Genomic DNA, 27,633 nt, shown 5'->3' with positions numbered 1-27,633 from the left:
AGTACATCACTGTATTTCTATTGCCGTCAGGAATGAACTTTCTGACACCAAACTTTCCATTCAGACATGGTGACAAGAAGCCATTGTTCCTTATCATGGCAGTCCAGTTGTTAAGGTAAAACTCTACAAAGATACTCACCATTGTTACTCTTCCTTGTGCTGCTTCTAATTTGCCTGTCTCCCTTTTATGTGAGGTCTAAGTAATGTAATATTGTATCCTTTTTCCTGGTAGCAACTTCAACATAAAATGCATCCTTCTGCCGTATTTTCAGGGCTTATGTTGAACTTCTATAGATTGCTTAGGTTATAAGTAACTGACGATAAGGACTGATAGGTCATTCGGTTGATGATTACGCTATCTCCTTGCCAAGCAGGTTGTAGTTTGCATTCTTGTTCTTATAACCTTTGCGCATAATCCTATTTTCTCAGGGTCCTCTTGCGAGCAATTGTTGCTGCCTTGTTACGAGTACTGATACCCATTTTAGTACGGTATAACCAGCAACTTGCTCATATTGCTGGTCATTCATAAGTTCAGATCATTTATGTAGATAATAAGAGAGGAAAGGACTAAGCAAAGAAATCTCGTGAATATCTGTGAGCAAGAGAATGCCCTGTCGATGATGAAGACCAGAACTTGTAGGCTGAACCATATCTATACTTTACCGTAGTACCAAATTCATGGTATAAGTACTGATAATTCAATTTGCTCTGTTGGTACTACTGTAGAATTGAGACAAATGGCCTTAGGCTACCTAGGAGCAAAAAAAAAAAAAAAAAAAAACTTGCACTGACAAGACTGAGAATAATAAGTACAGCTCTCCAGAGATAAAAATATTTCCACTTGAAAGGATAAGGAAAGTAGGATTAGAATTTAATATATTTACAAAGCCAAATAACAATGCCAATTAGAAATGCAAATAGTTCAGGGTTTACTACCAAAAGATTACTTTCCATTAATAATTTTAATTTTGGGGACAACACCATGTTCCTGTCTCTACTGGCTTTGAATCTAAAGAGAAATGCCGTAAGCTTGAGTGTCAATTTTTGTCATGGAAAGTTTGTCCTATAAATCTGACACAGGATGAACTGGTCAGCGATGATTAAAAGACTGTTTGATGGGAAAGTCATATTCTAGTTCTTGTCATCTTCAATTGCATAAGAGCAAAAACATACTATCCAAGCTACAGATGCATTTCACTCCTTAAGTACAAAGTTACCCTAAAGATTCAAAGCTCTTAGAGATATGGAAGACAACCTAAAACCACAACACAGAATAAATTTGATCATTTTCATCAGAATGGACAGAGGTACAGCTTGTGTTTACGAAACTTGGCACAACACAAATTTGATCATTTCTAAAAATTATTAGAATTATGGCACAAATTAACACAAGTAAATCTGCTGCCTCCCTACTCTATTTATACATATATCATTTACAAAATTAAGTAAAATCTGTTGCTGATATTCTTTAATATATTGCAAAATAACAACACTGGGTTTGCATGGTAAGAAAATTTTTCTCTTCTTCAAATTCACATTTTGTGCCACAACCTTCAAAGTGATGAGAAATTTGCTTGGTCACATCATAAAGTAATGAATCACATTAAAACAAGCTACTAATATATCATTCACTTAAGATAAATTAAGAATTCCCAGAAAAATGAACCCATAAATAAATAACTGACCATTAAATTAAGAAGGCTGTTTTGTACAACTTGACAGACGTAGTAACTCCAAGCAAGTACAAATAATTAGCTATAAAGTCAAATATTAAAAACTGTTCTTTTCCCCAAAATATTAATTTTAAAAGTATGGATTGGAGACCCACAGCCATTAAGCTTCTTCATCTTCCTGATTTATGATGTGCTTGAATGTCAGTGGGGTGAATGGATACCCTTCACCTTTGTAGAATTTGGACTGGAACTCCACCCTGAAAAGAGACAACAAAAGGTCCTTAACAGAGAAAAATATCTAATGTACAAACCACAACAAAAACCTTCAATATATAACATCAACCAAATCTATGAATTTTCGGAGACTAGTTCTGTAAGTACTGCTTGCAATAATTTGAATGCATACGTGCACCATACCCTTTGAATCTGGAACTGGAATATAAAATTTAGGCCAAAGGCCATGTGCTAGGACCCATGAGGTGATTCAGCACTGAGAATAATGTTGAAGCAATTTTTAGGAGAGGGCAGAAAGTACGACGAAAGAAAGAGTATGAAAGGAGGCATAGTAAAAAGGAATGAAAGGGGTTGCAGTTGGGGGAAGAATGGATGCTGTAAAGAACGACCTTGTTATCCAACCTTGGATTGTGCCCTAGCCATTGTACCATGGCCTTCCATGGTCTTGGGTTTGAGTTCCCTTGCTTGAGAGTACAAAGAGGCATTTTTCCTCTTTTCTGCTCACTTCCCATTTTTTGGGGTATTTTATAATTCAATTTCTTAATCCGAGTGTTGAAACTTAGACAAACTCATTATGCAGGAAACTTCTGTGGTATGAGCTGATTCATATACCTACACAAAAATCTCATCGGCAGTATATCGGCCCCATACACCTCTCTATTTCAAACATGTATTGTCATTAGCTCATAATACCCTGTCATAAAATTCAAGACCAAATGGAGCAGCCGATATGCCAAACTTCGTATGGAATGTCTCCATGGAGATTTGAGGTCTAATTCATTAGAAGGGACATACTGTACTTTTTATCTTCTGGTGAAAGTTGAGAATCTCAACTTTGTGGTTTAGTTACAACATGGACTTGAGTTTAGTATGCTAAAATATGTCCCTTACATTATAAAATGAAGTCACATATTTAAATTATTACATAAATGTACAAGTACATATACAGTGGGATAACTTTCAAGTATTTTATAGACCAAATATACAACAAAACGTTTCATTTAAAATCAGACTAAAAAACAAGTTTTCCTCATTCTAAAACCTGAAAACTGAGAAACATATCTGGACTGCAGCTCAAAGTAACCAGTTTATGAACCTTACTAAAGTAAACATATGCTAGGCACTGTAAAATGTACATAGGCAGGAACAGACACATGTGAACAGGAGACTCACCAGTGCAGTCGAAGAGTGTGGAGGAAAGCTGACAATCCTTCCATGAGAACCAAAATGCTGACAGTAAGGGCTGCCCATGCAGCAAATATCAAGTATACCATGATAGTCCCCACGACCATACTATCCTGTTGGGTACAAAAAAGTCATATAACAGGGTTATTTGTCATTAAACCTGATGGTACGCAAACTACAAATTTGGTCAAGAGCTTTAAAGAAGATATGTCTGAGTTCTATGCTTATGTACTAGCTTAAACCATAAATTCACAAAAACTTGCTTCACAGACTATTCATATCATAGGCTATTCAAGGAAGAGTCTACAACAACCATACAACAGTGCTGAATGAGAACCAAAATCTTGCTAACAATGTTGGGGCAAAGTACTGTATCCGTAACTTTTAATCTTTCACTTTCAGAGAAATTACCTGCTTCAAAGCAATGGCCATGACCATGTTCCACAAGACCTCCGATAACTGCCCATGAGCCAGCGACAAAGCCCAAAGTCGGAGGTATGAAGCCGTGTGTGAGACGGACCCCAGAACAAACTCAATGGTATGAATGGCTTGTTCTATGAATACTTCACTAAACTGGAACTCCTCTTCTTCCTCCTCTTCATTGGATATCACTGCACTCTGAAAGGACTCGAGAGTTTTACAATTTGATTTATCCTGCAGCTTTGTTGCTTCCTTCACAGAATATTCTTATTTCTCAAAGACCTGACCGCTGTTATATATGAATCTGAAGCATGGACTAGAAATCTTCAACACCCAAAACTTTACATATTAAATTCACAGTGACTGCAGAACTTTAGCTGAATACTGTGCAAATGGTTTGATAAGTTTCTTATTCTTAAAACTTCCAGTAAGTTAATAGACTATAAACTCAACTGTTTCTCCAGAGTCTGCTATATGTTGTGCAGTGTGAGCTTTCTTCTTCTTATTGTATTCGTATTTTATGAAGAATGGCTTTGGTATCAACATGATTGGAACACAGATCACAGCAACCAGAAGCAAAACAACCTGGAAGGTAAACTGCCCATCGAAGAAGAAGACTTTACACGGTGATCCCTCTACAGGCTGTAAGGTAAGAAAACAAATATGCAAATTTTAGAAGAATCTCGAAAAGTATAAACCATAACCACAACTAATCACGAACAAAATTATCCATCAGATACCTTGATAAACAACCTTCATCAATTTAACTACATGGGATATTTTAACAGATAAAAATCTCCATGCTTAATGTATTGCAGTTTATTATAGCCTCCTAACTCTCTAGCTTATGAATGGCATCACTGATGCTGATAATTATGAGGCAACATTGTTTACAGTTATGTAACATACAGCACTCTTACTGTAACATTAAAAACGTTTTTTAAAAACAATATAAAAAAATGCACATTTTACGGAAGACCACATTCTGAAAATAGTTATAATTGCTGCTGGTAAAATACACTAATACATTTCTGAGGATCAAAGCTATTATGTACCCAACATACTCAAAGAAAATTCTACAACTAACATCTACAAGACCAGGGGATTCAGTTAACACATACCCCACATTCAAATTGCACAATATTCCATGACCTGAGAATTAGGCATTACAGTACAGTACTGAAATCAAATTAACAATATCTTACCTTGTCAGGTTTCACAAGAACCATGTTAATGAAAGTAATAAGGACGGATGGAGCACAAGAAGAGTCGTGAACTTTGTCAAATTCTTCCCCGTTTCCGTAACTAATCCATTTAATGATGACCATAACGCACAGCCAGCCGAAGAGGAAGATCAGGAAGATCATCTGTGGGATAAACTCACAAAGGACGCTGATGGCTCTCCTGAAGAACCTGTAAAGAAAGAGAAATATATAGTGGAAAGGACAGAGACATTCATTTTGTAGCAACATTAAATTACTGGTAGTTTATTGAATCTTTACATCAAGGTAACTACAGAAATAACAAGCAATATAAGAAGCCAAGTTATTACATTGGCATTAAGGCACTAGATACCAGAAAGACTCCCTGACCAAGATATGATCCTATACCACCTCGGCATAAACAGAAAAATAGGATAAATGCTGGTGTCTCTCAAGAATCAGCAATGAATCCTGTATTGTTTACTCCAGTATCAGAGGAAATTTAAAAGGAGTGCAGAAAAGTTAAATCCCTAAGAATTACTGTGTGCAAACAATCTCACATTAACTGTAGCATCAAAGGAAGAGGCTATAGAAATGCTTTGAAGATTTATTTTCTGGTTATTTGAAGTTACAACGGTCATTTGTTTCACACTTTTGCCTTTAATGACCAATAAAGTGGAAACCTAAAACTTAATTATAGATATAATTGGACCCTTCACCTATCTCAGGTGGGTAAATTAGTCCAATAGGCTGAGAAATGGGTGTGGTGAGTGGAAACAGCTCTTTACAAAACTGTCTGTAGTAGGTAGTTCACTCTACCTCAAGATCTTGTTAGCTGTTGTTCAGAAAGACTCTCTGTCACAGGTATTACTGAATAACCTCCAAGATGAGGGTTTAATGCCCAGAGTTGGTGGTAACATCAGCTGAAATGAGACCAACACAAAAACCCAACTGAAATAAGAGATGCACTAAGTACCAAAAGAACTCCTCTTAGGACCCAATCACCTTGTATGCCTTCAAGATGAACAGAGAAGAAGCATAAGCACTGAACTTGCTTCTCCTGATAGCATACAGGTATTTGTTTCCAACTAGCTAGACCTAGTTGAGAAGACCAATTCAAAGCTTCTTGTTTATGGCCATCATGAACAGATCTACTAGAAGAGGCCCTAGAATCTTTCAGTTTCTGGCCATTTTCAAGATTAAGGGACAATGCTCATGGAATAACTTAGCTGTCTATTCAATCTCTATGATGGCAATGTTCCTTTGAGAAAAATCTGAGCTGACAAATTTTCTCATTCCACCACTGAGTTTCTGGAGTATTGTCTCAAGCAAGCTCTCCAACTTTGCACTTCTGAGTCCTAGTTAACCTCCCAAGAAGAATCTGTGGAAATTCTTGTTGAAATAGTTCTGGTAATCCAGTACAGTATACACAAATAAACCACAATAAGAAAGAGCTTCTTATAGAAAAAGTATTTAAAAGATTTTTAACAGTTTTCAACAAAGATTGCTTTACTTTAACTAGCATTTAACAATTTTTAACACAGCTATGTATTTATTACTTACAAGTGGTTGACAAGAGATAAGGAGATGCCAAAAATCATGTGCACCACGCCAATAATGATGGAGATCTTCATTTTGTAACTGTTCTGGAAATTGATCTTGTTGACTGATATCTGAAGAAAAAGGAAATATTCTTAGCAACAAAAGTCACAGGAAGGTTAAGATACTGCTTGCTTGAACTGTTCAAGAAACTGGTCTTGTTAAGTGCCTTTTACGACACAAATCACGAGGGACTTCTGGATAAGTTTTTCTTATTCTATAGATCTATGCTACACTATAATCACTCAACTTTCACAGGTGATTTCATAATTAATAGGAAGAGATGTTCTCTAGTTATTAAAGCCTGTACACATAAAATTATAAATTCTATTAAACATCAGCTACCTACCATTCTCAGCTACATAAAAACAAAACCTATGGAACTTTCTGAATGATGGTACATAATATCAGAAAAATGAAATGTTATAGTACAAAGCAAGAAACCAAAGCATGAACTGACCTGCCATATTGGATCAAATCCAATGGGATAAGGATCACCAACATATATGTCCCTGTATCTTGGATCCAAGGTCAATTCCTTCTCCACATACCACAGTTGCTCAATCTCATCGATAGTTGTAGTATTTGTGTTGTTTCCAACACTCCAGTGGGAACCAAAAACATTGAAAGATTTTGAAAATATGTCATTGTAGATTATACCAGTGTAAATGGAGAACAAGCTCATCAAAAGAAGGATGTATCGACCACCAAAGAAAATGTTCCAGATCTGAAAAGAGAAATTTATTTTTACATTTTCTGGTATGCCGCTTTGAAAACATTACACGTATAATTACTTAATAAAAATGATATTTTAATGATAAAATAAGGTTTGTTCATACTTACCTGGCAGATATATATATAGCTGTATTCTCCGAAGGTCCGACAGAATTTCAAATTTCAGCGGCACACGCAGTGGCCGGTCAGGTGGTTAGTACCCATTCCCGCCGCTGGGAGCGGGTATCAGAACCATTCCATTTTCCATTCAGATTTTCATAGTGCCGTTGTCTCCTGAGGGGAGGAGGGTGGGCACTACGAATATATATCTGCCAGGTAAGTATGAACAAACCTTATTTTATCATTAAAATATCATTTTGTTCATGAAACTTACCTGTCAGATATATATATAGCTGAATCGCACCATTGGCGGTGGGCAGAGACAGCATAGGATTGAGAAACAAAACAATGTAGATGATTACACATCTTGGTTCCTTACCTTTTAGCATAGCTGACTTCGTGATTACTGTCACCCAAGTCTCAAGTCTGCTTTACTGGAGTTTCCAACGAGGTAGAGACCTATAAGGTTGGAGAGTTCCAGACGATCTGACAACGGGACGTGACCACTATGTGCCCAGATCGTAGCCCTCAAGAAGGAAGCAAAGAGACAAAAATAACCACCTGACCTACCAAATATCGTGACTAGTAAAAAACTAAGGAAAGGGGAGACTGCCCCCACAGTCTACCCACAACCATAAAAACACAACCAAAAATTTTAAAACTATTCTAACCATACATTAAAGGATAGGATGGGTACTGCCTCCTTCTCCCAAGATCGTACCAGCCGAAACGTAAGGTCCCAATGAACAGCAAGACTCATACACTGTTCTTACGTCCTTTAGGTAATGAGAGGCGAACACAGAATGACTTCTCCAAAAGTGGCATTCATAATCTCGTTCAGAGCCATGTTCTTTTTGAAAGGCTACTGACGTTGCCACAGCCCGAACCTCATGCGCTTTAACTTTCAAAAGTTCGAAGTCACTCTCCTGACAACTCTTATGCGCTTCCTGAATGGTGGACCTCAAGAAGAAAGCCAGCGCATTCTTTGACATGGGGACGTCAGGTCTTCTCACCGAGCACCATAACCTATCCATGCAAGCCCTCTCGACTCTTTTGTCTTGTTCAAGTAGAATTTTAGAGCCCCGAACAGGGCAAAGCAGTCTTTCTGGTTCCTGACCCAGAATACCCGCCAAACCTTTCAATTCAAAGGACTTGGGCCAGGGGTGAGACGGGTTCTCATTCTTGGCAAGAAACGACGGTTGGAGAGAACACACACCGCATCGTCTCCTTTAAAACCAACAGACTTAGATATTGCATGAATCTCACTGATTCTCTTTGCAGTAGCGAGAGCAACTAAAAATAAAGTCTTCTTTGTTAAGTCCCTCAAAGAAGCAGCATGAAGGGGGTTCAAAAGGGCTTTGCATCAGGAACTTAAGAACCACGTCCAAGTTCCAAGATGGAACCAAAACTGAGGCACCTTAGTCGCCTCGAACGACCTAATGAGGTCATGGAGGTCCGTATTGTTGGCGATATCTAATCCTCTGTGCCGAAAGACCGCCGACAACATACTCTTATACCCCTTAATAGTAGAGACTGCCAGCTTCGAACTTCCCTAAGGAAAGAAAGGAAGTCGGCAATCTGGCTCACAGTGGTCGAGAAGAGGAAATCCTCTGCAGTACACCACTGCTGAAAATACGCCCACTTCGATTGGTAAACTGCGATCGAGGATGTTCTCCTGGCTCTCACGCGATCGCTCTTGCCACCTGCTTGAAAAACCTCGCTCTCGCCAGCATTTACGATAGTCTGAACGCAGTCAGACCGAGCGGAGAGGTTTTGATGGTATCGTTCGAAGTGGGGCTGTCTGAGTAGATCTGGACGAAGAGGTAACACCCTTGGAAAGTCTACCAGAAGCGACATTACCTCCGGAAACCACTCCTTGTAAGGCCAATACGGAGCGATCAGAGTCATCCTCGTATCTTGCGACGACGCTAACTTCCTGACCACTTCTCCCAGGATCTTGAAGGGAGGGAAAGCGTAAAGGTCCAGACGAGACCAGTCCCAAAGAAGGGCGTCTATTGACACTGCTCCTGGATCCAGGACAGGGGAGCAGTAAAGCGGAAGCCTGTTGTTCTTTGACGTTGCAAACAGGTCTACTAAGGGACGACCCCATAAACCCCACAGTTTTTGGCACACCTCCTGGTTCAGAGTCCACTCTGTCGGGAGCAGTTGATGACGACGACTTAGCAGGTCCGCTCTCACGTTCTGAACGCCTGCTACGAACCTCGTCAAGATCGTAACGTTCCTGGAACTCGCCCACAACAGGATCTCTTTCGCAAGAACGAACAGGGAACGAGAATGAGTGCCTCCCTGTTTTTTCAGGTAAGATAGAGCAGTGGTATTGTCCGCGTTTACCTGGACTGTGCGACCGACACTTGATCTTGGAAGAATCGAAGGGCTAGAAAAATCGCCCCTAATTCCTTCATATTGATATGCCAGGCCACCTGTTCCCCTCTCCAGATGCCTGACACTTCTCTCTTGCCCAGTGTTGCTCCCCACCCCGACATTGACGTCGGAGAACAACACTAGGTCGGGTTCGAAGGCTGAGAGACACGCCCTCTGAAAGCCTCGAGGGATCCAACCACCACCTGAGATGCTCCTTCACTTCGAGGGAAAGTTTGAGAGACAACTCGAGATTTTCCTTGTCTTCCCAGTTGTCTTGCAGGAAGAACTGAAGAGGCCTGAGATGTAGTCTCCCTAGGAAAACAAACTTTTCCAGTGAGGAAATGGTCCCCAGCAGACTCATCCACTCCTCACCGAACAGGTTTCTTTCCCTAGGAAGGCCAGGACTTTTTCGTAGCACAGTTGTTGACGTTCGGGACGGAAAAAGCCCGAAAAGCCACTGAGTCCATCTGAATCCCCAGATACACGATGGACTGCGTTGGGGTCAGGTGTGACTTTTCGAAGTTGACCAGCAGGCCGAGTTCCTTCGTCAGGTTTAAAGTTGCTTGAAGATCCTCCAGACACCTCTCCCTCGATGACGCCGAATCAGCCAGTCGTCCAAGTAGAGCGACACACGTCACGCCTGCCAGATGCAGCCACCTTGCTACATTCCGCATGATGACGGTGAAAATCATGGGAGCTGTGGACAGGCCAAAGCAAAGAGCTCTGAATTGATACACCTTTCCCCTCAAGACGAACCTCAGGAACTTCCTGACTGAGGATGTATCGGTACGTGGAAGTACGCGTCCTGAAGGTCGAGGGATACCATCCAATCCCCAGGTCTTAAGGCTCCTAGAACAGACTGCGCCGTCTCCATCTTGAAAGTTTCTTTCGCGACAAAGCGGTTCAGGCTGCTGACATCCAGCACAGGTCTCCAACTTCCCGACTGTTTCGGGACCAGGAACAGCCTGTTGTAGAAGCCCGGGGAATTCAGGTCTAAGACCTGTTCTATTGCTCTCTTGACGAGCATTTGCCTCAGCAGGTCGTATAGGATCTCTTGTTTTCCTGGACCGTACGACGGAGAGAGGTCCAAGGGCGAAAGGCTTAAGGGAGGGGGAGAAAGGAAAGGGATCTTGTATCCTTTCTCTAAAACCGAAAGGGACCAACTGTCTGCCCCTCTCACTTTCCAGACTTCGGAAAACGCAAGAAGCCTGGCACCCACCGGTATCTGGAGGAGAATCACATCATTTCTTGCCCCTACCTCTAGCAAGGGCTTTACCTCTCGAGAGGTTCTTTCCTCGAGAAGAAGGTTTCGAGGATGCTCCGGCACGAAAGGGCTTCTTCATCTTGGGTGAATGTTGACGGTTTGACGTCGTCGAGGTCACAGGAACCGCAGGGCGCTTCGATGACTGAGCCAACAGGTCCTGTGTGGTCTTCTCTTGTAGGCTTGCAGCGTGTCCTTAACCAACGGCCGGGAAAAGATGATTGGAAAGGGGGAGCAAACAACAGTTCTCCTTTCTGTGCCAAGGAGACGGACTTCGTAGCGAAACCGCAGAATAGAGACCTCTTCTTGAGCACTCCAGACGCAAAGTGCGAGGCCAATTCGTCAGAACCATCTCGGACCGCCTTGTCCATACAAGACAAGACGCTCAAAAGGTCCGACAAGGAGATCGAGTCCTGACTCCGAGACTTAAGGTCCAAAGCTCCAAGACACCAGTCAAGGAAGTTGAAAACTTCTAACGTCTTGAAAAGGCCCTTCAAAAGATGGTCCATCTCCGTAAGAGTCCAGGGAATCTTGGCCGTCGACAGATGAGACCTCCTACTCGAATCAACGAGCGAGGCGAAGTCTCCCTTAGATGAGGAAGGAAGACGTAAGCCTAAGTCTTCTCCGGTCTCATACCACATCGCCGCTTTTCCCGAGAGTCTTGAAGGGGGAAGGGCGAAAGAAGACTTTCCTTGAGCCTTGCGGGAGTCCATCCACAAATGGACTTTCTTGAAGGCCCGCTTAGTGGAGAGCGATTTAGTCATCTTCAGAAATCCCGGAGCTTTCCTAGACTTAGTAGAAGTCAGTTGAGAAGGAGGGGAGAGAGGTACTGCCGGCAGAAACTTGTCAGGAAACAATTCCTTCAACAGCTTGACGAGGATCTGGTAGTCCGGCATGACGAGGACTGATCCTTCAACTCATCTTCAGACTCCGAGACCCTGAGTCTATCTCCAACATCGGGCGGGAAGAGCAGAGAGAAGTTGGAGAGGAAACACGCCGCAGGGACCTCTGCTTGGAAGAGGAACTGGCGTGCAAGGCAGCTGGAGAACCAGGAACCACACGAGCCGACAGCAACGGCAGGTGGAGCGTCTTGAAGGGAGTCAAAAACGTCCATCGGAGCCGTCCACGCCTGGCAGCATGACGAGCTTCTTGAGCGTCCAGCCGGGCGTCACGTCTGGCAGCATGACGAACGTCATAAGCCTGACGAGCGTCATCAACAAAATGGAGAACATGACGTCTAGAACGAGAAGGGAGGGGAGGACGTCCTGGGGTGACGCCAAGATCGATCCTCCCAACACCCTCTGGGGACGAGTCTAGGGTTCCTTCCACGACGAGCGGGCGAAGCAGACGAAGGTGACGAACGAGGAGCAGGAGAAGGAGACCGCCTAGATCTCTTCACTGGGAGTCTAACATCCTTCCGACGAGGACGGGACCTGGACTCTCTCTCTGCAATGAACGAGGAGAGTTGCTGCTGCATGGAGGCAATAAGGGTCCTCGTTGGTGACGCCTCTCTGGAGAATCACGGAACCTAGAGGCAGAAGGACGAGGGGGCGTCCTAATCCTCTTCTCTTGAGGAGGGAGAGCTCTTGGGCGCTCAAAACGTCTTCTTGGGATGACGTCCGGTACTTCTTTGGGGGGAACGCATCCACAAACTCTGGCGAGGAGCACAGAGTAGGAGAGAGAGGACGTGAAGCGTCCTCCTCCCTAAAGCTTCTCTTAAGAGGGCGAGAGTCTATCTGACGGTTCCAACCCCTGCGTGGGGAGGACGTGTCAGAAGACGAAGCAGTCCTTCAGGACCCGAACACGAGATCGAGCCTGGGCAGCCTGGGAAACGTCTTCAGGACCTGCCGAAGGGACGCCAGACCGTGGGGATCCCGTCACCCTCCTTCGGCTTTCGACATGCTCTCTCCTGAGTCCTGGGAGTCCAGCAGAGGTCCAGGCCTAGAGGCATGATGGGGCCGGTCTGACGCCCCTCCACTGCACTGGGGGCACTAGTCACTTCACAACACTTATCTTGGAGAGCTGACACCTTAGATTCTAATGCACGAATCGATTCCATCATAGCGGAAAGCATATTAGTCTCCACTGGCACGACCTCAGGGCAGGAGACAAAACCACAGGGTTAGGATCTAAAGGTACAGGGGAGTTAGGGCCGACATCAACACTTCCGCAAAGAGAAGCACTCCTGGAGGAAGACCTCCTCAGTCGATCACGCTCCAACTTCCTCACATATTTATCATACGCTCTCCATTCATTTTCAGACAAAGAAGCACATTCATCACACCTATCATTCAACATGCATATATGCTTCCTACAGTTAGAACAAATAGTGTGAGGGTCAACCGCAGCTTTCGGCAACCTCACCTACATTCAGACATCACACACGCACGGTAACTAGCAGAGCTAGACCCAGACATAATGATAATCTAAATCAAAACCCAAAGAAAAGTCAAAAGCGTATGCCGATCTACCGATCCAAAGTCAAAATACCAAAAGACAATGAGATACTCAGTAATTTAGAAAAAGCAAATCCTATGACGGAGGTGCAGACAACAGTTGTTGACAACACCGCGACAGAGAAAATCTGAATGGAAAATGGGAATGGTTCCTGATACCGCCTCCCAGCGGCGGGAATGGGTACTAACCACCTGACCGGCCACTGCGTGTGCCGCGAAATTTGAAATTCTGTCGGACCTTCGGAGAATACAGCTATATATATATCTGACAGGTAAGTTTCATGAACAAAGTGATATTTAAGGGATTTCCCACAGCCACAACAATTTTTTTATGGTAACTTTTCAATTTAATTCAAATATACAATATTTTACAAACAATTTAATCAATTCTATGAAGGTATGTATTCTCAGGGAATAGTATGTATTCAAATCACTGCAAAGAGAAACTACACCAATTAAAATACAAAAACAAGACACTAAAGTTGTGCAGACTGGCATTACAGATTGGACTTTGGAAACCCTTAGAAGGAAGTACAAACTCACTTCAAACCTATTTTTATTTCAACCCTAATCCTGAAGATCTAGACATCCAGATCTCAGGCACAGTTTTAATTCAAATAAAGAATTTGCATACCTCATAACAAAATGACATTTTTATAATAAAATAAAGCTTTATACTGTATATACTTACCAAGTAATTACATAGCTGTTAACAGAAACTAATAGCTATGTAATTACTTGGTAAGTAGCTTATATAAAACTAAATATTTTCAGCTCCTTACCTCTCCTTTCATCTTGGCAGCAATGAGAGCTTTTTCCCTAATAACCATCCAAGCAGCAAATACCAACATGATCAAACCATGACCTGCATCACCAAACATGACAGCAAACAGGAAGGGGAATGTGGTGGTGGTGTAGAGTGCTGCAGGGGAAAAGAGGAACAATTATATTTTTGTGTAATAAATTATAAAGTATTTATTTTGCAGATCAAATGGAGAATCAAAAGATGGGGTGGTTGCAACAATACCCGAAATACTGCAATGAAAAATTATATTTAATATTTTTATTTTTCAAAGGTATAACCATTGCTTTACAAATGACTATTGCCATGTCAGTGGATTAAACAATTCCAAATTTCATTATTTTCTTTGGTTGACTAATGGAGCAAGGCAACCTTACTAATACTAACACTTATATGCTGGGCACAGAAGCAAGATTTTGCAAAATTTCTCAATGATGGTGATGATAATAAGTCAATGGTATTGATAGGTACTTAATAGTAATATTATAGAGGGAGTGCACCTCTATGGGCAGTTTATGACAACAACTGCAGTTTTAAAAAATTTATGTTTTGTAGGTTTACTTCTTGTAAATACAGTACTGTACTGCATTCCTTTTAAGATACCTGAAACGGGTTTTTTCACAGCTTTCAGTTTAAACACTTGGTGCTAAAGCATATCCCCATATGAATGTTGGGTTTATTTTGAAAAACAGTTATAAAAATTCCAAAAAGTGCACAACCTGGATTCACTTCACGGTAAGTTGCAACTCCGTAAGAATCAATGAGGTTTTGGAAGGCACTTGTGAATTTGTTGGTTCTGTGGAATGTTGGGGGGTTGATACTAGTCTCCATGCAGTTTATGATAGGCTCAACTGAGCTGCCAGCCTTTTCCTGTAAAATAAAATTAAAAATTGAGCTTATAGAATTATACCTTATGCTATTATTCCCCCTGCTATCAGTACTGTCACTACTAATACTGCAACATTATAGATAGAACTAGCAATACTTATAACAATGATAAATATTACTGTAACACTTTTATACTGTTTTACAACAAATGGTTTCTTCATAAAGATTTTATTGCACTTCAATAAAAAATATAACCCTGTCATTCCTGCTCTTCATGCTAAATATATTTAATTATGATACACTGATATAGCAGGCAAATCCATGATTTCATGAGATCAATTATAACTTTAAAATAATCGTCTGTCTTTACTGTATAAAAAGAAAAAATTACAGATGAGCTGTATGAATGAATAACATACTGAAAAGTGGAAGTGAATATTAATTAAACTAAGCAAGAAATTAATACACTGACAACAACAGAGAAAGGGATTAGGAGATGCAAAATCAGAATGATCATGGTGCAACTGAGTGGCTGATCAGTGTGTAAACAGAGTTATGGCAATAATAATCATACCTGTGTATAAGCAGTAGATTAGTGAGGTGACTGAGAGAATCATTACTTACAGTCCCTTTACGAAGTGCTTCCCTGATGCGTATGAGGTCATCAGTAGGGATCCAGCATTCTGCAATGAGGCATTTGTTTGTGACATCCAAGTTAAGCATGTTGAGGGTCAGATAAATGGCCTTGATCTTCCGAACCTTGATGAACCAAGCTCGAATGTGCTTTGCCGCAGCCTCAAGCACACGCCGGCGATGGTCCGTTGTCTGACTCAGAACCTGTGTCGAAAAATATCAAGTAAATTCCACAAAATATCAGATGTACTGCAATCTTCAATTTGCTGGTGCAGACTGCTAAGCCATGCATTACCAAACAACTAGAATGTTTCACCAACAGTCGGAGAGAATGTAAGCACTGAACAAAACCAACAAAAGTCAAGTTATGAAGTGTTTTTTTTTTTACTTACAAAAAAACTGATTGAGTACAATTACAAAAAGCAATCAAACACATATTTCCAAGTTATACAAAGGTACCCATCTCATCCTCACCGTCTTCAGATCATCCAGACGTCCCTTAACCCCTTGAGACATCTCGGTTCGCTCGGTAGTACTCTCAGGACAGGGATACATGGTTGCACGGCATCCCTCGCAAATCTTCTTCACTTTCGTCTTCAACTGTTCACCTTGGAAAAAGATGATGAAGACGGTCTTGCGCACCTGCTCTCCCTGCAGATTTGGTTTGTGCATTAGTGAAAATTATCCCTTAGTTGCGAGTACTTGACATACACCATGGGGTAAAATGGGTTCTTCTCATGGCTCACAATTAAGTATCACTGGTGAAAAATAAAATCAGTAGGCAGAATACAGTATTTTTTTTCTTTAAAAGGAAGGAGAGAGAGAGAGAGAGAGTGTCAGTAAGCAAAATGCCGTATTTTTCCTTTAAAAAAAGAGAGAGAGCAAAATACAGTATTTTTTCTTTAGAGAGAGAGAGTGAGAGACTTGAAAAATCTTTCACATACATACAGTCCAGGTAATACTAAGAACACTGTGGACTGGTATATTAAAAGATAACTAAAAAAAATTATACTATGTACTCTGAAATTTGCTTCACTAACTAATACAATCCTTCCTTTTTACAGTTTTAAGTCAACCACTCTAAAAAATTGTATAAATGGCACGGTAGTTCCTTAAATACTGAAATGGACTACTACAACAGGAAACAGAATGACTTACTGTTACAGGGTCCTCAAGAGGTTCAGGGATTTCTGACTGACGCACGAAAACATTGCCCCGACAAACGCGCCACAACATGCGCTCAAACATCGGCATCCGTTCGCGAGGAGTGACACCGGCAACGAAGCTGAAATGCAGTCCACTTTTATAAATCCTTGTCTTTACAAAGTAAGTAAACAACCAACATTAAATTCGAGTAGTTCTCTAAATACAAACCAGATCCATTTCACGGGCCGGTTTGTAAGTTGAATAAAATTAGTCCAGGCATCCAGGATTGTAGTTAGCCTATAGCATATACCGTAACATCATGCAGTAATACTCTACAGCTTTATCAAGACAATTTTATCGTTGTACATAAAATAAATTTTATAATAAACAAAAATTTTTACTCTTCCCTTGAAAAAGTGGCAATGAAATAAAATTTATAAGTCCCATATATCATGCAAACATGGAAGGTTGTATCTTTGAAAGTCTGTAAGTTCAAAGTTTGTATACAGAAGACTTCCTGTATACTGTATATAAAACTGATTTTAGATGAAATAACATTCCAAAATACAGTAACCCATCGCTTTAATTGATGATCTAGAAGTTTGTGGTGACTGCATAATAAATGATAGGCTTTGAAAGTTATATGAAAGTAAACTCAACACAGCATAAGCCTGTCTTTAAAGAAAATGTGAACTTACTACTGTAATATGTTTATTCTGCCTCAACAGCACAGGCTATACTAATGTTTTAATTTTGCTGTACTAAAACTGATGTAAACCTAACCTTAATACTATGTTTAAATTACTTTGTATCTACAAGAAATATGTGGTTGGCTTTTTCCTGATATTTCTTGTTCAAAACCAAGAAAAACTGTGCATGCGATCATTTTTATGAGAATAAAATGTCCTTATACACATGGAAAAAATTAGCATATACTGGACTGCATAGATAAAGTTAAACAGAAAAATGCAGAAAATCTAATAAATAAACTTTGAATGGCCATTTTTGCCAATGCATATGCAACAGTATCAGTGCCTTTGATACTAAAAAAAAAAGCATTGCAAGTTATCTTAGTGACTATAGTTCTATGAAATCCAACTTGACAAAAAAAAGAAAAAAAGATATTGGAAATAAATAAGAATTAGTTTTACAGCTGAATATGTGATGTTCCAATTATAGGGATGCTAAAATGAAATGCTCTTTATTCAAGTGACAATGCTCCCAAGTCAGAAAAATGTTCTTAACAAACTAAAGAGGAAATGTCAGGAAGGATATTACATTAGATCTTAATAAATCTACGTTAAGTATCTCAAGACAAAGCAATACAGTACAAGATACATCATCGATAAACATAAAAACTGAAACAGAGCATCAACAAAAAACATGAATAGGAAAGTGTCCTTACCCGAGCTGAATTGGTCCCTTTCCTTCCTCTGCTGGAATGAGGTTCTGTGTGATGCTGCTGTTGGGCTCGGAGTCACGCTGTTCAGATTCGAAGGGAGATTTGGCTTCATGCTATTTTATTAACGTGAGCCAAGCCAAAGCATCCCAAAGTACGTACACACCATATACCGCACACAAAGCAAAAAAAAATTTGTCAAAACATTGAATTTAAATCACAACAAATATAAGCAGCTCACACAAAGATTTATTTTTGTGTTAGCAAGAAAGATACACCACCACATTTCCACACCACGTTATGACAATAGGCAAAACACCAAAAATAAAAATGATCAGAGTACCACACAGAATACATTTCAGTTAGCATCCATAAACATTTGCCATTAGCAAATCACCAAAAAAGCGGTAGGAAGAGACAACAATCAATTCTTCAAAAAAAGATATCAATCTAAACTACTGTGGTTTAAAATAGTACATACAACATTTGTTTAAAATAAGTTTTGTATTCAATACACTTACACCTCATACTTTACTTGTGGTTAACACCCTGACAGGGTGTACAGTATATGCACATGCATAATTTTTTAAAGTTGTCTTTCGTTACAGTGTATCAAAACAAGAACACTCAATATTAATTTCAGATTTAATGTAAAAACATAAAATAAAACAGGAGATATTATTAAAAATGTAACTCCACCACCATCATAGTTAAATGAGTCACTTGGAAGTTGCACTTCTCCAGTGCTTTGGATCATAAAATCTGAATTCCTTATGAACCAAGATTACAGGAACATAATATTAATTTTTAAACATTTATGCTTTTTAATTCTGTATCAATACCTTTACCAATAACCCAGTCATCTTCCAAAGAACTGCATATTATTCAGTAAAACGTTGAAACTTATTTTGTACACATTTCTCATGTTTATGTTATAGGACTTCTAGCATCCTTATTCATTAACTAAAAGTTTATTATGTTAATGCAAGGGCCCTTCTCACAATGTACCAAAGAGTCATGGATGCAGACAGATGTTTAAGGCCAACAACCTAATAATGCTACAAGCATTTTTCTCATAATGAATTACAAACTTGGAGCCCTTGCTGAAAACATACTGTACTTTGACTTACGGAAAGACAAAATTATCCACTTCATACAACAAAATAAAATCCTTTCAATACCATAAACCTTAAAATGTGTATGTGGATGTGTACTCTGTAAGAGAGACTCTTAACCCTTTGAGATTAGAAATCAAATGATGCCACGCAAATTTTATCCCTTGAGACTCTGATGATGTCAAATGACTTCTACAGAAAATGTAAGAAATAAGTTAAAAATAAATTGCTGGGATGATGTCTGAAGAGTACTGGGTGATAGATCAACTGTCTCCAGTGCAAGAAGGGGCTGTTCTAAGAGATTTACTTTCAAAATGCTGTTGCACCTAATTTTCCATAGTTTTACTACTTAATTAACTGGCATATATGAGTATAACCTTATATATCACAGGAAAGAAAATCTATTTTACTTTTTCATAGTACAAAAAGTTACAATTTTTTATAGTGCATTTTCTTAGATATCTACTTATGAAAAAGAAAGAAATTTCTGTTCACAGTTAATGTGAATGCATTATTTTGACAATATAATTTTGTAGTTTTAACTTCTTAGGTAACTTCTTAAGTTGATATAATTCAGTAAAATTACTTAGCTTCAAAATGAAACCAAACCCAACATTCTATCACGAAAAATAAATTTACAGCAAGCAAGTAAAGGAAACTATTTCCAAACTTAGAAGCAGTAATCTAGACTGGAGTGTGTTTTCCCACATGTAAGTTTTGGCCCCTCCCTAAAATCTCAAAGGGTCAAGTACAAATAATCTGAAATACAAAACCATGATAAAGAATAATAAGTTTCCATAAACCACAACCAAACAGGATAAAATTAATGGAAAAAAAAGGGGAAGTACAAAATATTAAACTACCGGTACATAACAGAAGTGAGAAATCTGTGTAGAAATTAATTAAATAATTAACAAGAAACACTGTGTTGTCATCACTTATGAAGGTGCAGCATACAGAGATACTGTAGTGTAGGGTGAAATACAGTTATATGTGGTCAATGATGCAAGCATATCAGTTAGCTTATATATTTTCTCTCTTTTTGGAGTACGAATGCTCAAATAATATGCTGTATAATGTAGTCTATGTTTGTTGTATCTGAAGCTGGTAACACAAACAGATGCAGCATCAACCACAACCACGGAATATACCTGCCTGTAGTTGTTATGTCACACACCTGTATAGTAATCTTAAAAACACTCTTTGAGGATACAAACCATATCTAACTGTGGGTCTGACCCCAGTAAAAAGATGACAAGCAGGAAGCCATTTAAAATGATCTTTATCCCATATGTAGCAAGTTTTTCTATTGAGTAACAATCCCTACATCTCTGTTTCCCTACATTCAGTAAGCGCCTGAGTTGATGAACTTGTACCAAGCTAGAGTAAAGTGAAGGGGAACCACAGCATCCATCCAGCAATGGTTTGTATGAAGGAAAAATTAACAAATTGGTAAATAAATTTGTGAACTGATCAGAGCAAAGCATCTTATTGTTGCAATAAAAAAGACATATTTGCACTAAAAGCATCACTTTATATGGAATGACTCATGAAGAGTGATCTATGGCTAAATCTGTCATATTCTTGACCCACCTAAGGATGCAGAAATGACAACATTCTGTAGCATGGCAGAACAATGTTTAGTGATGAGACATTGCAAAATGAATCATATTTGCTAATTACAATTCTCTGCAAGAATTGTGGAAAGAGGGTAACTAACTTCCTTTTCCAAGCACTGTGAAAAGAAATGTATTCCAAACGCCCTGCAGTCAAGGGAACCAAGCAGTCATTGCAAAATGGTTGGGATTGCCTAGCCATTCAGGATCATAACATCATACAGATGTGTCCCAACAAAAACTGGGGAGGAAAAAAAAAAAAGGCATGAAACACTGAGACCTAATGATGAATAGAGGACACGAAAAATGTAGGGATCTCACATGAAGGTGTTTTTCAAAGTCCAAGTTAAATAAGAAAACTTTTTGTTGAGTATTTAATTAGTTACACCTCTTCATACTTAGGAATAAGGCCCCAGTAAGGAAATGGTTTGTCCTACAAATACAAATCAATAAGGAATTATTATCAGAACTAACAAAAAATAAAACTCCAAGCACTGACAAGGGTGAAATAGAAATCGGCATTAGTAAACTTAGTGTACTACAAACCTGGTCTAACCAAAATTAAAGTTTAATTTTCTACAAGAAAAAATTTAAAATCATGCAAGTGTTTGGGTAACTTCTCAAAGTCTACAATCCAAGAAATATTATTCATGAAGGTCCTTCTCAAGCTATTCAAATTGGTCTTTCACTGCCTTGGGAATCACATGGGAGTGGGAATGTCTTGTTTTAATATTCATGTGATAACTTGATGGTTTAGTATATTTTTCTGCAACTGTGAAGAAATGGGAATTTGTTGGATTGGACAGGGTATGACATGGCAATTTTGCGAAAGATATAATTTTTTTTGAGGGGGATCATTTCATTGTCTTCAGAATCAGGTATGAACAAAAATGTCTTACTCAGATCCTCTTAATTGTACATTTATGCTGCTATATGTCCTAATTTAATGCAGATGTCAGTGCTGTTGATGTTTCTTGTATTTTTGGACTTTATTTGTATACTATCACATACATTGCAATTCCCAAGCCTCCATCTCCAAGTGTTGGTGCTGAAGAAAGACATTTTCCAGTGAACAATGCAAATAAATTTACATTCAGGTATGGGATCCATATTCCTTTAGATGACTGATAAGACTATCACGACAAGTTCTGTGGTATACGTTACAATCCTGGTTCAAATAACCAATTTGAATAGCTAAAAAAAGAAACTCCATATGAGACTATGATTAGGTTTTGTGTTCGCTGCCTCAAATTTACTGTGTCATCTTACCTCACATTGAAATCTAACTATTCCTTGACAGCTGCAAAAAGAAGATGGATGGCTATACTCTTGGACACAAAAGCTGTGTACAGTAATATATACTGTACATTTCTATTACTTCAAGATATCTACTGGTGTGATACGCACAATGGATATACATAAAAAAAGAGCATGTTTGGAAATTTATATCACAAAGTCACTGAGGAGATGGGACAAGATCATATTGCAAAAAGAAGCAAAACTGCAAAATGCTATTATAATGAAACATCAAATTACATAAAAAAAAATAGTACAGTAGTTGATATCAGTTGATATCCAAGACGAGCATTTAACTATTTTTCAATTGATGCCATTTCTGAAAAACAAATATGAGAGAATACATAATTATAGACACATTACAATACAATGGAATATAACATTTAGGCCAAAGGCCAAACGCTGGGACCTATGAGGTCATTCAGTGCTGAAAAGGAAATTGTGAATAAAAAGGTTTTAAAGATGTAAGAGGAGTTTCATAGTGCAACTTTGCAGTTGCACTATGAAACAACTGTTAGGAGAGGGTGAAAAGTATGATGGAAGAAAGAGAATATGAACGGAGGTACAGTAAAAGGAATGAAAGGGGTTGCAAAGGGCCTTAAGCAATGCCTACAGTGCACTATTTTAAGCACACTGCTGGCACTAACCCCCTATGGGGTAGATAAGTCAGAATCCCTACAATGATCCATCTACATCTCACTTAATACCACAAACACTATTTATACTGCAACTAATAATACAACATATATCACAAAGTCTTATTTCTGAACAATGTCAACCATCAGCATTTAAAGTACAACAAACCTGACAGAGAAATATCCTGGCTATACAAAGCAACTAATTCACAGTAGATACATGAAATGACTGAAAATCTTAAAAAAAAAAAAAAAAGGCATCAGACTATACAAACCACAATACACATGAAAAGTAACAATGCAGTAATAGCAGATAGCAAATGAAATTTGTCTTTTGCAATATTACAGTACAATACATTATTGATATAAATCATAAAACAAAATCTTCCATCACTGTCATACTATGGTGAAAATATTTACAATAAAAAATAATTGTGGTAATTCGCATAAAAATAACTTTTACTACAAAAACTATATTCAAAATACCATTAACCCTTATCCCTGAAATGCCAATCAGGGCTAAAGCAGTGGCTACATCACTAGAATGCTGCTGACTTTGTGGTTGTCAGATTCCACCTCACAAAATACCAACCAATCAAATTGATATTTTCAACTTTAAAGTGCATTACTGTACCTTATATGTTTTTCATCTATTTTACTGAGACTTGAAGCTGACATATACAAATATATGTTTCTCATAATTCACAAATGTCTTTGTGGTACATCATACTTTAGTGGGAAAACAATAAATTAATAACACTGTATAAACATAATTCAGTCTGCAGAGCCAAAAAGCGTTTTTAGCAAGTCGGTAAAGGAATGTGACATTTCAAATTACAGTGTCTGCGCTTCAAGTTTCAAGTCCAAAGATACTGGCAAAGTATTGTATAAGTGAATGTCATTCAAAAGTGGTAGCCTACTATATCAAGATGACTGATATATGCAAATGTTTTGAAAAGTAGCCTATAAAGTTTTCATGAAGCTGGAATATATGAATATTTTTGTTTATTATATTCCAGAATGTTTTAGGTTATTATATGAAAAAGTTTATATATAAACTATAACCAGCAATGAATTTATTAATTTTTTGTGAGATCTGATTTTGTCATATTCCCATGTTCCCCTACTTGCTTACAAAAGCAGTCTTTTGAATCTAATCTGAAAGCTCAAAGCACTGACTTTCTAATGATATATTTTTCATATTTCTCATATATATATATATATCAGTCTCCATTACTGTGCTGGTTTTTATGAACATTTCATTGCTGCTACTAAATTTTACAGTGTGATGTGAGGGTTAAGAAATTACTCACCTCAGCGAAGAAGAGTTGTGTAGCCCTCAGCACATGGAGGAGTTCAGTCAACTCCAAGGAATTCTTCTTCAATGTTTCAGCATTGGCATTCACCTCAATCATCTCATTCTCTAGCTTCTCAAAGGTTGCCTGGACATAAAAATATAGTTTCAATAACTCCCACAGGTAATTCTAAGCCGTAGTTCCGCAGTGAGCTAGGCTATGGCAATTGATGTTTCCTATGTTATTTTACTTGCTTTACAAGAATTTAAAGTGATATTTTGTCAGCCGGCTGTAACTAAACCGTAATTGACCTTTGAAGACTACACGACTGGGTAGATCAGTAAGCTGGCATTCCGCGGTGAGCCTCCCACCCTCCTCCATACCTAATACGGCATAATTGTAACCAGTAAACACCCCTAGGGTACGTTAGGTTGGTATTTTTAGGGGTGTTTACTGGTTACAATTTTGCCATATTAGTTATGGAAGGGGGTGGGGGGGTTGCCGCTGAATGCCGGCTTAGATCTACCCCGTCGCGTAGTCTTCAAAGGTCAATTACAGTTTAGTTACAGCCACCCGACAAAATATTTTAAATCCTTGTAAAGCAAGTAAAATAGCATAAGAAAACGTCAATTGCTGTAGTCTAGCTCACCGCGGAACTATGGCTTAGAATTACCCTCCCACAGACTTAAGGATTGTGGTCCTGTCTTCATGTCAAAGCTAAATAAAAACATATCTACTAGCATACCAGTTAAGAACAAGAGTGTAAATACTGTAACAGGATTTACTCGAGACCAAGTTCAATTATTCTAAATCCTAAATGGATTAATGATTGAACAAAACTGGATACCGTCCTTACCTCGAGGTCAATCATCTCACGAGGTTGTGGGGCTTCTGGATTCTCACCAGTGTCAATGATCTTGATGTTGTCCTTTTTCATTTTGCCTTCCAAGTAGCGAAGCTTACGCTCCATTTCATCACACCTTCGCACTTCATGCACAAACTTACGTTGGAATGCATTGACATCAGGATTTAACTGTATAATAAAACAAAATGCAACGACGATTTAAATGGTGTCCTAATGAATCTGCATAGGCAAGCTTGTCAAAATTATGATTTCCAAATATTATACTGTTCTGTTCAAAAATAAAATTAAATATATTTCATTATAGTTACAGGGTAAAATTAAAAATTTAACCCCAAAAACCATCATGTAAACAAATACCAATACCAACACGAGCCACTATACTTACATCTCGGAACTGCACCAGTCCAACCTCTCCAAGCTCTGACACACAGTTGTATGCTGCTTCACTTGAAAGGAAGAGCTGGCACAGGGACATCGATTCACTTCGGAAAATCGACCCCATGGTTCTGGTTGTGCCTTATGCGCAACTAAAATTTGAAAGAAAAACTCATGTGGAAATTATCATGGCTACTTTTATTACTATTTTGGTTACTGAAGTAAATCTCTCCAAGAATCTTTAAGCCATACATGGCAAATTGGAAGCATTTAATACAAATATACAAAAAAAACTTTCTAGTCATCTTGTGAATGGCATTCTTCCCACGCTCCTGCTAATTCAGAGACTGGACAGACTGGTATGAGGAGGAAGTAGATGAAGACAAATGTCCATGAATTTATTAATAACTTGCAAGGGGCGAGTGTAGAACGATGGGAACAGGTTCTGCAAACGGAAACAAACGAAACCTTTCCTAAAACACGGGGGTGGGTTTGTTCCCCACCCCTAGACTCCCCAAGTAACATTAAACATCAGAAATAATGGAATAAACTTCTACTTGGAGACTGTGTTAGAACCTGATCCCATCGTTCTGCAAAGTAATAAGTGGCGGCCTTAACACTCAGTTATACCTGATCAGTTATGACTGTGCAGGTACAACTACGCATTAGTGGGTTCAGTTTTGCCTGCACAGGCCGAATGTGCAGGCATAACTGTGCAGGTAAAACTGAACATTAGTGGCGGCCTAACGGAGAACCTAGCTTATCCTTAGCCTACTAAGGAGAGGGAAGCCTAGCCTTATCCTACAGCCTACTAAGGCTATGTAAAAGCCTAATTTTAACAAAATATCACAATCTACGATAAGAAATCCAATTTATGTAATCTGAATTTATCCAAAACCAGTTTTATCCTAAAGCCTACCGTATCCTGGAGGCTTCTGCTTACCTTAGGGTAAGAGGATTCGACTAGCCTTGGGTACCCTCGTCAAAAGGTGACTAAAAGGCTATTTTTCTGGCAATTTAACCTTACATACAAATTTAAAGTCAATTATGACTCATAATAACAATTAACTAACTCACCTGACCATAAACAGGGGTAAATATCGATTACTTAGTTAAATAGCAACAGGTGTTTTTGCAGGAGCTGTCAGCGGTCGTCCTTCCTCTTCTTAGCCTTCGCTCCCAATGTTATGATTATTTTGAGGTCACACCGGCAAGTACGGATGGTAGAAAGTATAACCAATGAGAATCTATTAATTCTTAGTTACCTTTTAAATCTCTACTATGATTGGTTAAAATATACGTTTTTCTATCCACCCTTAACCAATCAGAAACTATCATATGACAGATCAGCTGACTGCTAACAACGCCATCTATGGCGTTCGGATCTCTTTATTTTGACTTTGGTTCATTATTATTTTATGTATTTTGTAAATAACACTCCATAACAACAAGAATAAGATTTTTTTAGTTTTTATTTGTTATTTATTATGTAATAATAAACTGTTTTAATCTCTTTATTAGCATGAATACGATACTTCGTGGGTCCCATGTGTTCGGACGATCTATGAAGTGTTTGGTTCGAAAAGCGATGATTCTATCCCATGTGATTTGCATTCTTAATGCAGCCAATCAGACTTCATCTCCTGTCACGTAAAACTCATTTATAAACTGTTCGAGTACTTCTCTAAATCTAAGAGGCTGACTGGTTATTCAAAACCAATAAATATGCACATGAAAACACTTTAAAAAGTAAATAACGAAACCATTTTTGGATTTCACCAACAACGCAAGTTTGCTCTATACTTTTTGACATTAGGCCTGCTATTTATTTCACTGGTTTCTCTTTTATAAATCATCATCATTATCTCTTCCAACACTGTTATGAATTAGCATGACACTTCAATGTAGTTTACTGTCATTTATTCAATGCTATATTGCCAAATAATATATCTAATTCTCTACTGACAAACGTACAATGACCTTTCCTTTGAGTTCTTAAAAAAAGATTTGCTCAGTGAAAGGAAACTGGTAAGATCTTGTTTGCCAGCTTAAAATTTATCCTCGTTAATCCTTTTTCTGTCTGATGATAGTCCATCCCTTTGTGCACAGTCTGTCCTCATTATTTCTGTTTTTTTTTTTTAATTATTTATTTTGAGTCCTGTCTCTCTGGATCCATAAAGCATTCTGTTTATATTCTAAGTCCATCAGTTTCTTTCGTCACTCTACCCTAACCCTTCTGTTCCATCTTCAATAACTTTTTTTTTCATTTTTGAAATCAATGAGAAGGGGAAACAGCAAAGGTGAATTAACATTCCCTCGCAGCACCGCTATTAACTGCAAATTCACTGTGTTTCATGATACATCTTCAACATAAAATTATCA

At 38.7% G+C, this 27,633-nt stretch overlaps 1 protein-coding gene across 3 annotated transcripts; it reads right to left on the bottom strand.

The window, feature by feature from the left end:
- Nucleotides 1-864: 864 nt before the first annotated feature.
- On the bottom strand, nt 865-26,469 carry LOC136832650 (V-type proton ATPase 116 kDa subunit a 1-like). 3 transcript variants are annotated; one of them, XM_067093919.1, is made up of 17 exons: nt 26,329-26,469; nt 25,262-25,403; nt 24,868-25,044; nt 24,030-24,158; nt 18,061-18,170; nt 16,668-16,794; nt 15,984-16,160; nt 15,501-15,713; nt 14,768-14,918; nt 14,029-14,168; nt 6,774-7,040; nt 6,278-6,387; nt 4,718-4,925; nt 3,966-4,154; nt 3,504-3,710; nt 3,081-3,205; nt 865-1,930 (listed from the first exon to the last, which is right to left on the bottom strand). In XM_067093919.1, exons 2-17 carry the CDS (start codon nt 25,376-25,378, stop codon nt 1,834-1,836), a joined length of 2,544 nt encoding a protein of 847 aa, XP_066950020.1. In that variant the 5' UTR covers nt 25,379-25,403; nt 26,329-26,469; the 3' UTR covers nt 865-1,833. The 3 variants fall into 3 exon arrangements, with proteins under 3 accessions (XP_066950020.1, XP_066950022.1, XP_066950021.1); XM_067093921.1 differs by having other exon boundaries at nt 18,061-18,137; XM_067093920.1 differs by having other exon boundaries at nt 25,262-25,422; nt 26,329-26,415.
- Nucleotides 26,470-27,633: the final 1,164 nt, after the last annotated feature.

This window comes from Macrobrachium rosenbergii, chromosome 50 (assembly GCF_040412425.1).
Source record: "Macrobrachium rosenbergii isolate ZJJX-2024 chromosome 50, ASM4041242v1, whole genome shotgun sequence".
In the NCBI taxonomy this organism is placed as follows: Eukaryota; Metazoa; Arthropoda; class Malacostraca; order Decapoda; family Palaemonidae; genus Macrobrachium; species Macrobrachium rosenbergii.
This window is presented reverse-complemented; position numbering and strand designations above follow the sequence as displayed.

What these genes read in the sequence shown, in the direction of transcription:
- LOC136832650 (XM_067093919.1), bottom strand. Translation starts at nt 25,378, where the DNA reads ATGGGGTCGATTTTCCGAAGTGAATCGATGTCCCTGTGCCAGCTCTTC. An exon ending in GTCTGGATGATCTGAAGACG is followed by an intron (nt 15,714 to 15,983) that starts GTGAGGATGAGA and finishes TTTTCGACACAG; the next exon opens with GTTCTGAGTCAGACAACGGA. An exon ending in TTCTTGTGAAACCTGACAAG is followed by an intron (nt 4,155 to 4,717) that starts GTAAGATATTGT and finishes CTTACCTTACAG; the next exon opens with CCTGTAGAGGGATCACCGTG.